We start from the raw sequence: 12,862 nt of genomic DNA on the forward strand, positions 1-12,862 counted from the left end.
GATAACCGAATTCCACGCGGGCGAAGCCGCGGACAAAAGCTAGTAACAAAAAAAGAGCGTTGACAGGTACCTCTAGTTACCCAAAGCAATTGAGTGGTTTTAACTTTCTTCTGACTTTGAGCTATGATCGTAACAATATTACCCACATGTTCTTGTTTACCCACTTTGTTTAAAATACGCTTCATTGTGTTCGTCTGTCTATAACTTGCTCTTTTGAGTAATTCATTATTATTTCAGAATTTCAGAATCAGCCGCTAACTTCACACTTTTGTCTTTGTCATGTTGCTTTGATTTTATCTCTTATACCTCCCGGCTTTTGGATTTAATTGAAGCGTTTTGCGAAAAACTAGTTATATTTAGAGAAATAGCTACTGTATTTTTCGAATAAAGTGAAAAAAATTCAACTTAATTTCTGCCTTTTTCATTTGGTCGGGTTATAGCCGGCCGCTTACTTTTGGCCGCAAACTTCACAACGATTGTTATTTTCGATCAGTAACAACATTTGACACAATTTCACTGGATATACTTAACAACATTTGATATAATTTCCAAGGATAGAAGCTTCGCTGAACTTTTTTATTAAATAAACCTAACCTAACCCAAAGTACATCAAATCGAATTAATAACAATATAAATAAGTTTGGTTTTTAAGATAATTGCATTATATCAAATGAAAATTATATCAATTGTTGTTATATCCTTCGAGCGGCACTCGTTTTTTTTCAACTGGTAATACCTTTGACTAGGACTGCCGATCGTTTCCCAAACTATATTGGCCCATTATTCCCAAAATATATTATTAATATCCAAAATTTAACAAATATTTATACATGTCTTTAATTTGAACAAAGTAAAAAAGAGCAATGTGTAAATGATTTGTGCTTGTGATAATTCGTGCCCTAATTTTTCTTGCTTGTTGTTGTAGAGGGAACCCTGTTCCGATTCGACTATACCTACCACCAGGAGGCAGAGGGGTGGTTCAAGTTGCATCGGATTCCAGCCACCTGGCAAAATGCCTACCTCAACTGCTATTACGAAGGTAATTACATAAACGTTACCTACATGTCGACGAGACCAAACGGTAACATTCCTTTTTTAGGGTTCCGTACCCAAAAGGTTAAAATGGGGCCCTATTACTAAGACTCCGCTGTCCGTCCGTCCGTCCGTCTGTCACCAAGCTGTATCTCATGAACCGTTATAGCTAGACAGTTTAAAATTTAAAATTATGTATAACTGTGCCCGCTGTAACATCAAATAATAAAAACAAAATAAAATAAATATTTTAAATGTGATTTTTTTGCCGTTTTTTGCTCGATATTAATAACGGCTAAAGGTAGACGCTTGAAATTATATTTATATTTTATATTTTCACTTTAAAAAGAAATAATTAAATTAAAGTAAAATAAATATTGAATTAAACAACAAACGTGTTTTTTCTGCTAATGTCACAATCAATCTAATGTCACAAAACATTATAGGTTGAGAAATCAACCTACATACAAAGTGCGCTGGAGCAACGCACACATAGACACTGCTCACGGACACGATATCTCGGACCGGTTGGGACCAGTGCGAGCGCGAGTGCCATCCGCTTGAGACACGCGTCTGTGAACTTTTTTGTGCAATAATGGATATTGCGAATTTATTACACTTTACAATATAGTAATCGTCCATTTCGCCAATGTCGAAATCGTCGCAAGATATTTTCGGTGACCAATTATCCAGGACGATATTTACGGTACCCAAAAAAGCACTAACCTAAGTACTGTTTCCACCCAGATGGATCCAGTAAGAAAACGCAACTTTTGGGCATCCCAAAATGTAACTAATATGTCCGTCCTACCGAAAGGGGCGTGCACTGGGCCAATGAGGGCTATCGCGTATGAATTCGCCGCTAGAGGCGCTAGTGTAGCGTGAGGTCTCAAATCTCATAGTTTTTGGGTGAGCTACGCGCTACGCGGGTTTATTTATAATTAGAATATTTTTGTGAATATTTTGCACTACCTGATATTAATTATGGCAATTATGCGTTACGGGGCAATGAATGTCTGTGTTTTGAGACAGTTTTGTCTTTCGGAAACTTTTGTCCTCCCTTTTTCGAACATAACGGGACTACGCAACACTGTGGTTCCTCGATATTTTTATGGCACGGTTTTAAGGTGTATTAAATATGATTTTAATCTAAACTTTGTTTTCACGCCCGTAATAACAGACTTTGAAAGCCACACTTAAAAACCTCACGCAACAGTGGCGCCATCTAGAAAGACAAAAAACGATAGCCCTCATTGGAAGTAGCAGCTACTGCTGCTGGTATGTTGCTGCAGCTGCCAGCTGTTAGTAAGCAGCTGCCTATTCTGGAGTTGACTAGCCGATTGCCTTACTGTATCTATCGTAAAAAAATACTTTAACCAACGAGTTTTGGTGAGACTAATAACTAGTTCGAAGCAAGACATAAAACCATTATATTGTTTACAGGTGCAGTTTTAGCTTCACCTGAAACTGAGAACTTGCGGGCGGCTCTGAAGAGCACCGTTACCGGGCAGCAGTCAGGACAGAGCCTTCAATCCTGCGGCATATTCACTGGCATCCATGCCACATTTGGAAAAGGGGCTTATTTTTCTGTCGAAGGTATAAGTCAAACAATAAATAATATGTTTTTCACACCTCTCCTTCAGAAAAGTAACTTTTCCTCCCTGACGAGAGGGAGCAAAGTGTAACTTTTCTGTTCAAGGCTTACTTCTGTACAAGGCTAAGTGTTTTATTGCAAATGTCAATTTTTGAAGTTGATAATTGTAAAGCCAAGCTATTGTTTGGTTGTTCTTTAATGATATTTAGATATATATTTTTCAAGTTTCTTAATGCTCGGTGTGAAAAGTTGTATGAGCCACTCGGGAGCAAAATTATTTTCATCTTGGGCGTTAACACTTGAATCCCTCATTACGCTCAGGATTCTACTTTAGAATATCTCGCTACGCTCAGAATTCTATTGTAGAATCCTTCGCTACATTCTGGATTCAATGTACGCCCTCGCCGTAAATACACCGTTTTGCTCCCTTGTGACACAAATAACTATTTCATCCCACTAGTTCGTAAACAGTATCGTAATGTGTTACGATACTGTTCTTGTACTGGTACTTGATTGCAACCCCCTTAATAAAACCCAAGGGCTTATTTTGGCGTATTAACGCCTAAAGGCGTTATGAATTTTATGTGTGTAGGTACTGCTGCTGCGCTCGTAGCTGCTGAATGTACTATTAAACAGTTAATGCCTCAGATATATTGGTTGACCGTAACTGCCTTTTTTTTGTAAAGCCGTGGTGGCCTAGTGGTTTGACCTATCGCCTCTCAAGCAGAGGGTCGTGGGTTCAAGCCCCGGCTCGCAACTCGAGTTTTTCGAAATTCATGTTCGGAATTACATTTGAAATTTACCACGTGCTTTGCGGTGAAGAAAAACATCGAGAGTAAATCTGCAAAACCTGCGAAGCAATTCATATGGCTGGGATGATGATGAACTGACTTTTATGAGCTTCCTATATTCCGATGTAGTTGCAATGGTCGTGGAGTATTAGATCTTCAGCTAAGCATGTTTTTGACTGTACTATCAGGCACCCCTTTGTCTCGCATACCCGTGGCGTGGGCGCCTGGTGAGCCTGACAACGCAAATAACAGCGAGGACTGTCTGCTCATGCTGCCCAACGGCACCCTCGCGGATGTCAACTGCTCCGACGTCTACCCCTACGTCTGCTACAGGAAGAAACAAAAAAACATGCCCGCACTGAATGCTTGCGGAACTGTTGATAATGGTAATTCTTTAGAAGTAGAATTTACTTTGAAAATACAAACTGGGATCGAACCCAGGTCCTCGGTAATCGTACCGCTATACCGCTACACCACTGATGGTCACTGGTGGATTCCCAGTGATGGTCTTATTTTTCTGTTTTTTCTGTGCATCTTTATTTCAATTTGTATTTTCAATTTAGGTTTTACGGGATGACCGTAAAAGTAAAAATTTGGAATTGAAATAAAAAACACAAAAAGATTCAAAAAACCAATCAGAATTTACTTTATCAGAAGCTGTTAAAGGGCCAGTTTTACGACTTATTACAATACAATAATATACAATACAATGCCTCTTTATTGTACACCAGAAATAGTAAGCGATACAGAAAACAGATACACAGAGAGTAAATTCATTCTAAATAAATTAAATTTATGCTAATTTTTATGTGACATTGTGATGCCGTCTCTGTTTGTTTTGTCCGAATAAAGAGATGGTATCATCATTATTTGTTACATAAAATTTATAAGTGTCGTGGTTCCGTAACCAAAATGGCAAAATCTGAATCCTTATAGTTTCACCATGTCTGACTGTCCGTTCGTCCGTCCACTGCTTAGCTTAGAGACTATTACTGCTACATAGCTGTAATTTTGCCCGGATATATACTACATACTCATGTAGCAATTGTGCTGACAAAGAAAATAAAATGTAGTATTTTTTAAGGGTGCCTACCTCCCATAGACGCAAAGCGGTGGGGTTTTTTTTTCTCGCATTATAATGTGGTATAAATGTCGTTGAATACCCAGGTCTCTTAATATCTATTCGTAATATGTAATCTGCTGATGTTCTCCACAAAGTACTAAAGCCTGTTTACAATAAATTAATTAACTTCCTTACAGGTTATAGGTTTGATAGCAGAACTAACAGTTGCTACAAGTTCCACACAACCCCCCTAATCTGGACTCGCGCTTTTGTTGCGTGCGCGCATGAAGGAGGCTATCTCGCGATCATCAACAGCAAGCTTGAGCATCAGCTCATCAAGGAGTTGTACAGCAAATCCTACTCTAGTATAATAAGTGGGAATTATAACAGAGGCGCCATCCACTTAGGATACAAAAGCTTTGAGCACCTGTCCTTGTGGATGACTATCCATGGTGAGAATTAACAAAGTTTATATTTCTAGCCCTAACTAAACTAAGGCTGTATTATCCAACGCGCCGCGGCGAGTTTGAACTCGGATTCACAGCTCCTTTACCGTATAAAAAAACGAAAAGGCGTTAGATAATATGGTCTCTTGTGTAGAGGACCAGTCTTTGTGGATACTGTTCATGGTGAGCATTAAAAAGTTTACATGTCTACCTATAGCTCTAACTAAACTGAGGACGTATTATCTAATGCGCCGGTGTTTAAGGTCGCATTCACAGCTTCTATCTAGCTTTTCCTTTATCAGACATTTATTTATTTATTTGTGTCCGTATCGGCTCGCATACTCGTACGTCTTATTGGCAGTCCGAATGTAATGTTTGCCAGAAAGATCGTTTGTCATAACTCGTTTTTCACTGAATCCAATAATTATTCAGAACTGTTATAATACAAACCTAAACTAAGCTATAGTATTATCTATAGAATGACCATTTAATAATTTCAGAAAACTGTAAGGTTTCAGTGGGAAAAAAATTATGACAAACGATGATTCAGACAAAAATTACGGTATGACTAGCGAAGAGTATGCGAACTTTGGCGCTCCCCTCGCCGATAATAGCAGAATGTCCGCACAGAGTTCACTTGGACACAAAGAAAAATAATAATAATTCTATTAACATCAACACTTAATATTAGTATTCTTAGATTAAATTTGACAACAAAAGGTCTTAAGGCACGCTCTCAAAATAATGAATCACCAGAGTACGTCTCAAGCTACGGGCATATTAGACAACATGGTCTCTGGTTTTAAGAACCAGTCCTTGTAGATAACTGTTCATGGTGCAAATCTAAAAAATATATTTCTAGCGCTAACTAAACTGAAGCTTCATTATCTAACGCGCCCATGTTTGCGGTCGCATTTGCAGCTCTATCTAGCTTTATCTTTTACCATTCGACAGAATGAAATGGCTTTAGACAGCATGGTCTCTGGTTTTGACGACCAGTCGTTGTAGTACTGTTCATGGTGCGAATTCAAAGTTACCATTTCTAGCACTAACTAAACTGAGGCCGTGTTGTCTGACGCACCACTGTTTGCGGTCGCAGAATTAAGATTCGCAGAATGAACTTTTGACCGAAATTTTCAGGTCAAACGCTAAAGGAAGCCGGTTTCGAGGAGTGGAGTAAAGGGCAGCCCGACCACTATAATGGGCGCCAGGATTACGGAACCCTATTAAAAGATGGCCTTCTGGATGACACCGGGTCTAATAACATATTACCCTTCGTCTGCGAAAAGGAGCCATCTAGTTTGCTGGCAGCTGAAGACTTTTCGTAAATGCAACAATGTACAGTCAAGGGCAAAGATATCGACACGGCCAAAGTTACAGTCAGCTGGTCACGGCCGCCATTGCATACGCAGCGCCACCAGTGGCCAAAAAAGAAACTATTTTACGATGTGCCCGGTATAGAGCTAGGAATATCGACGAATGCGTTGCTCTAATCGATCTGCCGTAATATTTCTCAGGCACATCGTGATATGCCTGGCCAACGTTTAGGCATATCATGAAATGGCGGCGTTTCACGATATGCCTAGGAATTTCGTGATCTGGCGGATTTTACGATCGGCCGCCGACATATACACGGCCTTAATGTTAAGTGCATAAAGTCGTGTATACATATTTTTGTAACTTTGGCCGTGTCGATATCCTTGCCCTTGACTGTAAAATAGTATTTTATGCAACTGTATCGTAATAGGGGTCCTTAAAATACGAGTGTGGGTTTATGAAACGAGGCGTAGCACATGAGTGTTTTAAGGCCTAATTACGTACAGTTGCATACAATATTTTATCTATATCCATATATTAAATCCTCTATCATGTGTTCAAGAACCATTGAGAAGGACCTGCATTAACGAGAACTAGGTAGGTATGTCTGCCCCACGAGCTGCGCCCTGCTGCGCCCTGCTGCTGCACGTGGTCGCGGCGCGCTCCCCCTCCCCCCCGTGCTGTAATGATGTATGAAACAGCCGTGTTCATAATAGAATCCAATGTCGCAATGCTGGTCATTACCTATGGTTTATGAACGCATAATTGAGTATTTACTATGTTGTAGATAAAATAAATAAATAAATGAATCAATAAATGTATGTGTATGTGTAATGTGTGTATGTTAATTAAACAACTGAACACTTCCGACACCTCCAATGTCTTTTTATTTTAAGTTAGGTTCATTTATTTCTTTTGTTAATATTTTATGGTATTTAATAGTAGTAGTGACAGAATAATTGCCAGTGTTAAATATTTTGAAATGATCTAAATAATAAGTTAAAACATTTTATTAGCATATTTTGAATTTGGAACTTTTAGACTTAGCCAAAGAAACAGAAATAGCAAAATTAGATACTGTCTATATCCGCCATCTGCGAATGCTACAAATCGAATCCTTGGCATGTTTCAGAAACCAGTATTTTTGTGTGACATTCGAACTTGGCTTATTTGTCACAATGATGCTTTCATTAGCTAAGATAAAAACAATACCGGAAACCACAAAACTGTGACACGATATATTTTTTTCCGGTAAAGTACCGACCGCGTGATACGAAACCGATAATTTTTTGCTTTTATATTTTAATTTGTGAAGAAAGTGGTCGTGTTTTCAAATCGCTTACGGCTCAAAATATAATTTATTAATATGTTATTATTTTTAAGTGTGTGCCCATTGATATTCGGTTTAGCGGGCAAGTATTTTACGTTTTATAATTTTAACTGATTCTGGTGAATACAAAAGTTTTGTATAGCTAAATAGTGAATGAAAAGTTTCGTGAAAAGAACGTGTTTTTATTTTTTATTTTAAGATTTGGTTTTATGAAGGCAGGTTAAATGAGTGACATGGGTAGTAAAACCTGAGCTACACACGAAATATTTGAATTTACTTTGATATTATTTTATACTTATTTCAAACTTAAAATATACCGTGTTTTGATATTTTTAGCAGTTTGATGTTGAAATATTGGATAACTCGACTTTCAAATAATTTCTTGGCGTGTATTTGCAGAGGGAACCCTGTTCCGATTTGACTACGCCTATCATCAGGAGGCAGAGGGCTGGCTAAAGCTGCACCGGATCCCAGCCACCTGGAAAGATGCTTACCTCAACTGCTATTACGAAGGTAAACATCTAATCTGTTCCATCTTCAAGGAACCAAAACCACTTCGCGGCATGTTGTTACTTCAGTGACCGAAATAAAAAAATAAAAATGTAAGTTCTATAAATACCAGTAAATTAAATTTAAATAAAACAGTATCAACATGTCGACAGGACCAAACGGAAACATCACCTCCTATTTCAGGTTAGATATTAGACTAGTCTCAGCCAGACAATGTTTTTATACGTTTTGCAGGAAGTTATTAATGATGCTCAGAATCATATTAAAAAGAGTCCTCTTTTACTATGCCAGAATGCACCAGCCTAAGCGCTGTTTCCGTCCAGAAGGATCCAGAAAGAAAACTCAGCTTTCGGGCACTCCAAAATGCATGCCTCGCCTCTCCAAGTAGAGGTAGTATAATGGACCAATTCCAGGGTTGAAGCTGATGCTGGCATCTACTTTACTGTTGGTGTCTTGCTACAGCTGCTAACTGCTAGCTAGCAGCTGTCTATTTTGCAATTAACTCACTGCATGCCATCCTAAAAAATAGCTTAACCAACGTCTTGCTAGAAATAAAACCATCTTACTGTTTCCAGGTGCAGTTTTAGCTTCACCTGAAAATGAAAGCTTGCGAGCAGCTCTGAAGAGCACTATTACCGGCCAGCAGTCAGAACAGAGCCTGCAATCCTGCGGCATATTCACTGGCGTCCATGCCACATTTGGAAAAGGGGCCTATTTTTCCGTCGAAGGTATGAGTATCAGTCAAACAATGAAAAGAGTTTTTATGATGCGCAGTTCTGTTGTCAAAATTAAATGTATCGAAAATACAAACTGAAACATAGATGCACAGAAAAACCAGAAAAAGAACCCAGTAAAAGTAACAAAATTTGGAGTTGAAATTAAAAATACAAAAATACTCCAAAACCAATCTTAATTTGATTGCTTAATAGCGACATGTCTTGTCCGGGTGAGCAGTTAGTTCCGATGGTGTTGAAAGTTTCTCGATGAGGGCTAAAACATAGATGTCGCTAGTGTCGCTGCTTAAGTGACTAAATAAGAAACAAACAAGCTGAGATATGTGGTGCATTGGAGAAATTTGTGCCTGTACTCCTGTCGAGTGGTAGTGTAGGGGTATATCACGCAGCACGGAATGCTGAGGGCCTGGGTTCGAGTCCCAGCGCTGGTCTCTTTTTCTGGTTTTTCTGTGCATCTATGTTTCAGTTTGTGTTTTCTATATGGATTTTACGGGATGACTGTAAAAGTAACAAAATTTGGAGTTGAAATAAAAAATACAAAAAGACTCCTAAAACCAATCTTAAAATTAGATGTTTTGAACGCCTGATTTTTCTACGCAGTTGCATGAAACATGGTTGCGGGTAGACTCGTACCGTCTCAGCGTCGTTCGTGTCGTATTATTAACGAGTTCATCATTCATACAACTTTACTGCTTCGAAATATCAGGAGCTCAATGAAGTTAATGTTCTGCTCGTAACAAATAATATCAAAGGAAAAGAATGATCTTAAAATGCAAATCTTTATTCGAGCACGTCTTTGACCGTAATTATCTGTGTCAGGTATCCCTTTGTCTCGCATGCCCGTGACGTGGGCTCCTGGTGAGCCGGACAATGCAGATAACAGCGAGGACTGTCTGCTCATGCTGCCCAACGGCACCCTCGCGGATGTCAACTGCTCCGACGTCTACCCCTACGTCTGCTACAGAAAGAAACAAATAAACATGCCCGTGCTGAATGTTTGTGGAACTGTTGATAATGGTAAATGGAATGGAATTTATTTGAATAGCACAGTTGAACAAATTGAATCATGACCGAGAGTGGAATCTTTCAATAATCAATTTCACAATGATTTCCTTGACAAAAGTATGGGATGGATGTCAACATGACATTTGTATAAGAACACGCGAGAATAATTATAATTAACTTTATTGAAGTTTTTTATTACAAACACTGTAATTAATACTTAAAATGTGTTTTTTAGGGCCAGCAAATTAGAAGGCCATTGATTGTTAGAAGTCTAGATATAGAAGAGAGAAAAACATAAACAACAGATTTTAGACATAGATAAGATTAGATTTAATGTTGCCATTGATAAATATTTTTCTTTATGTTTACATTTTTTTATTTTAATATTTATTTTATGTTCATGTATTGAACAACATTAGTAGCACAAAGGTTCCACCCTGGCTCATGATTCAATTTGTTCGACTGTATTTTATTATAATTTGGACGTTTCATACTTTAAAAAAATGATTGTTTCCCTTTCTCTTAAATGATTGTACTGCAGTGCAAATATTGAGGGCAACAAATGGATATTTGAATAGGTACACAAGCGTTCAGAATGCGTGTGTACATTATAGATGGGTTGCGTCTCGGATATTCTTTTCATGTGCCCAAGAAGCAATCTTCCAGAAAAAAATGAGTCGTTGGCAAGATCAGTGTCTGGGCTAATGCATTAGTTAATTTAAGGGACATCACGGACCGATGTATTTTTTTATTGGTACAATTCCTAGAGACCGAATAATAATAGTGATAGTGTGGAGAGGTGCGGGGTTAGGTTCGTAGAAGGATGAACACGTCTTTAAGTTTCAAGCACTTTATTACGACTGACTCCTTAACTATCCTACGTACATTTATATGCCCACTACACCACCGGGGCTAATGAAAAAAAAATACAATTTGTATTTATTATTGTACTTTATAAATGTAAAATAGACATGATTAATAATTAACTTAAAAATACTTGGAAGTGTTTTTGACCTTCCTTCCTTCCTCCTTCAATCCTTCTTCAAACAATTTTACACGATTTTTATGGATTGTTTAATTTTTTCCTTTATTCAATATAATTACATTCGGTCCTTGATCTTCCACTACTTTATACGGTCCATTAAACAATTTATTAATTTTTTTTCCAGTTTCATTCTTTATCAAAACTTTTTTACATTAGAGATACATTGAGATTTCTTCGATTAGTCGTTTATTTTAAAAATACCAGTTCATAACTCACCTCCTCTAGTCCAGTCTTTGTTTGTATTTTACAGGTTACACATTTGAGAGTAGTATCGGCAGTTGCTACAAGCTCCACACAGATCCGCTAAATTGGACTCGTGCGTTCGTTGCGTGTGCGCATGAAGGAGGCCATCTCGCGATCATCAACAGCAAGCTCGAACTTCAGCTCATCCAGGAATTGTACAACAAATCCTACTCTAGCATGGTAGCTGGGAAATATCAAAGAAACATCGCTTTCTTAGGATTCAGGAATTTCGAGAACCATTTCTTGTGGATGACTATTCATGGTGAGAATTATTAAGGGGGCACCGAATTTTAGCGCTAATCAATGTGAATATGGGGAAAGGGGGGAGAAGAATAGGGGTGAAGCGCGGCAGCTCAAAGATAGGTTGGTCAGAACGCACGTGTGAGACAACTTTAGATTTTTTTTGCATCGAATAAAGTACAAAAATTGTGTTTCTACAGTGAATGATTTATAGAGTAAATCTTCACATTCATAATCGTTCATTCACACGTCGACGTCGAAACGACGAGGTAATTATTACTTGTTGTTAGCGTGATAAGTCCTTGGTGTGGTAATTAAGAGTAAGTAATGAGTGAATATCACGAAAGTTTAATACATTTTATTTTCTTTCTTTTTAACTTTTGATCAAAATTTTCAGGTCAAACGCTAAAGGAAGCCGGTTTCGACGAGTGGAGTAAAGGGCAGCCCGATTATTCGGGGGGGCGCCAGGACTGCGGGGCACTATTAAAGGGGGGTCTTCTTGATGACAACTTTTGTTACAACATATTACCCTTCATCTGCGAGAAGCTTCCGTCCAGCCTGCTGGGTTATGAAGACTATTAGTTAGGTAATCTTAATTTCAATCTTTATTCAAGGTACAAGAATTGCTCGTTTGAAGGTATTGTAATGTATAGAAGACAGATATACGATATAATTTTATTTTGATCTATTTTATTATATCGCAATATAGTTAAAAATAGCTTTCCCTTGGAATATTATTTGCAACTGTTTAGCGCCGAAGACGTCAATAAAGTGCCGTTCACGCGCTCATGTGTCTAATCGAATGAAAACTTTATTTTCCACTGCAACGGTTTTATGAAAGGCTGGAGATTAATCTACATTAAATCTCAGTACAGTCAGCTGATTAATATCTGCCACAGCGGAGCGTGTAAAAATATCTGACACGTCCTACCGACCCTATAGAGCAGCGGTTCTTAACGTTTTTGGCTGGTGACCCAGTGTACATGTATTTTCATCACACTTGCTCGTAAACAGTGTCTTAAGCAGCGTTTCCATCAAAGATGTGCAAAGAAGCTAAGCGGTGCGAGGATGTGGAACGGTGTGACAGCTGTTTCCAACAGAGATGTGCTATGCGAGGATGGGTAAATGAAGCGTCTCTATTGTTTGATGAAAAACACATCCCTCACAACAAATCCTCGCACACATCCTTTTATTGGTTTGTATCTACAAAAACCTCTCTTCGCTGAGCTGTTACCACCAGAGATGTGCTATGCGAGTATGAGAAAATGAAGCGTTTCTATTGGTTGATGAAAAACATATTCCTCGCAACACATCCTCGCACATCTCTGCTGGAAACGCTGCGGTAACATGCAGGCTACCTCGGTTGCAACCCCCCAAATACGAGTAAAACCCTCGACCTTTTGTTCTTACCATGAAACCCAAGGTCGGTAAATGAGTCTTTGCGCGTACCTAGTAATACGGCTGCGCGCGTTCATCAACGCCGAGCACTGCAGGCGCACGCTGCGGCGGAGC

The 12,862-nt window shown here is 38.6% G+C and overlaps 3 protein-coding genes across 3 annotated transcripts in view; all 3 read left to right on the plus strand.

The window, feature by feature from the left end:
- Positions 1–912: 912 nt before the first annotated feature.
- Positions 913–7,068, plus strand: LOC141428563 (macrophage mannose receptor 1-like; the record flags this gene model as incomplete). Its single annotated transcript, XM_074088567.1, has 5 exons — positions 913–1,039; positions 2,476–2,628; positions 3,606–3,803; positions 4,678–4,932; positions 6,067–7,068. Coding segments are annotated over 5 exons (921 nt in total), but the record flags the coding sequence as incomplete, so codon positions are not given.
- A 223-nt stretch (positions 7,069–7,291) lies between these two features.
- Positions 7,292–12,043, plus strand: LOC141428820 (macrophage mannose receptor 1-like). The gene is made up of 6 exons (XM_074088837.1): positions 7,292–7,655; positions 7,973–8,086; positions 8,659–8,811; positions 9,637–9,834; positions 11,118–11,372; positions 11,748–12,043. The coding sequence occupies exons 1-6, from the start codon at positions 7,610–7,612 to the stop codon at positions 11,930–11,932; spliced, it is 951 nt and encodes a 316-aa protein (XP_073944938.1). The 5' UTR covers positions 7,292–7,609; the 3' UTR covers positions 11,933–12,043.
- Positions 11,861–12,862, plus strand: part of LOC141428818 (uncharacterized) — a 54,497-nt gene continuing 53,495 nt past the window's right edge. The window contains exon 1 of the mRNA XM_074088836.1: positions 11,861–11,936. The gene's annotated coding sequence lies outside the window, so the exon portion shown is untranslated. The remainder of the gene's footprint in view (positions 11,937–12,862) is intronic.

The sequence above is a fragment of the Choristoneura fumiferana genome, chromosome 6, assembly GCF_025370935.1.
Source record: "Choristoneura fumiferana chromosome 6, NRCan_CFum_1, whole genome shotgun sequence".
In the NCBI taxonomy this organism is placed as follows: Eukaryota; Metazoa; Arthropoda; class Insecta; order Lepidoptera; family Tortricidae; genus Choristoneura; species Choristoneura fumiferana.

Excerpts from the sequence above, each read along its gene's own strand:
- LOC141428820 (XM_074088837.1), top strand. The coding sequence starts at position 7,610 with ATGTTATTATTTTTAAGTGTGTGCCCATTGATATTCGGTTTAGCGG. Across the intron at positions 7,656-7,972 it reads ATTGATATTCGGTTTAGCGG|AGGGAACCCTGTTCCGATTT; the intron begins GCAAGTATTTTA and ends GTGTATTTGCAG. Across the intron at positions 9,835-11,117 it reads TTGTGGAACTGTTGATAATG|GTTACACATTTGAGAGTAGT; the intron begins GTAAATGGAATG and ends TGTATTTTACAG.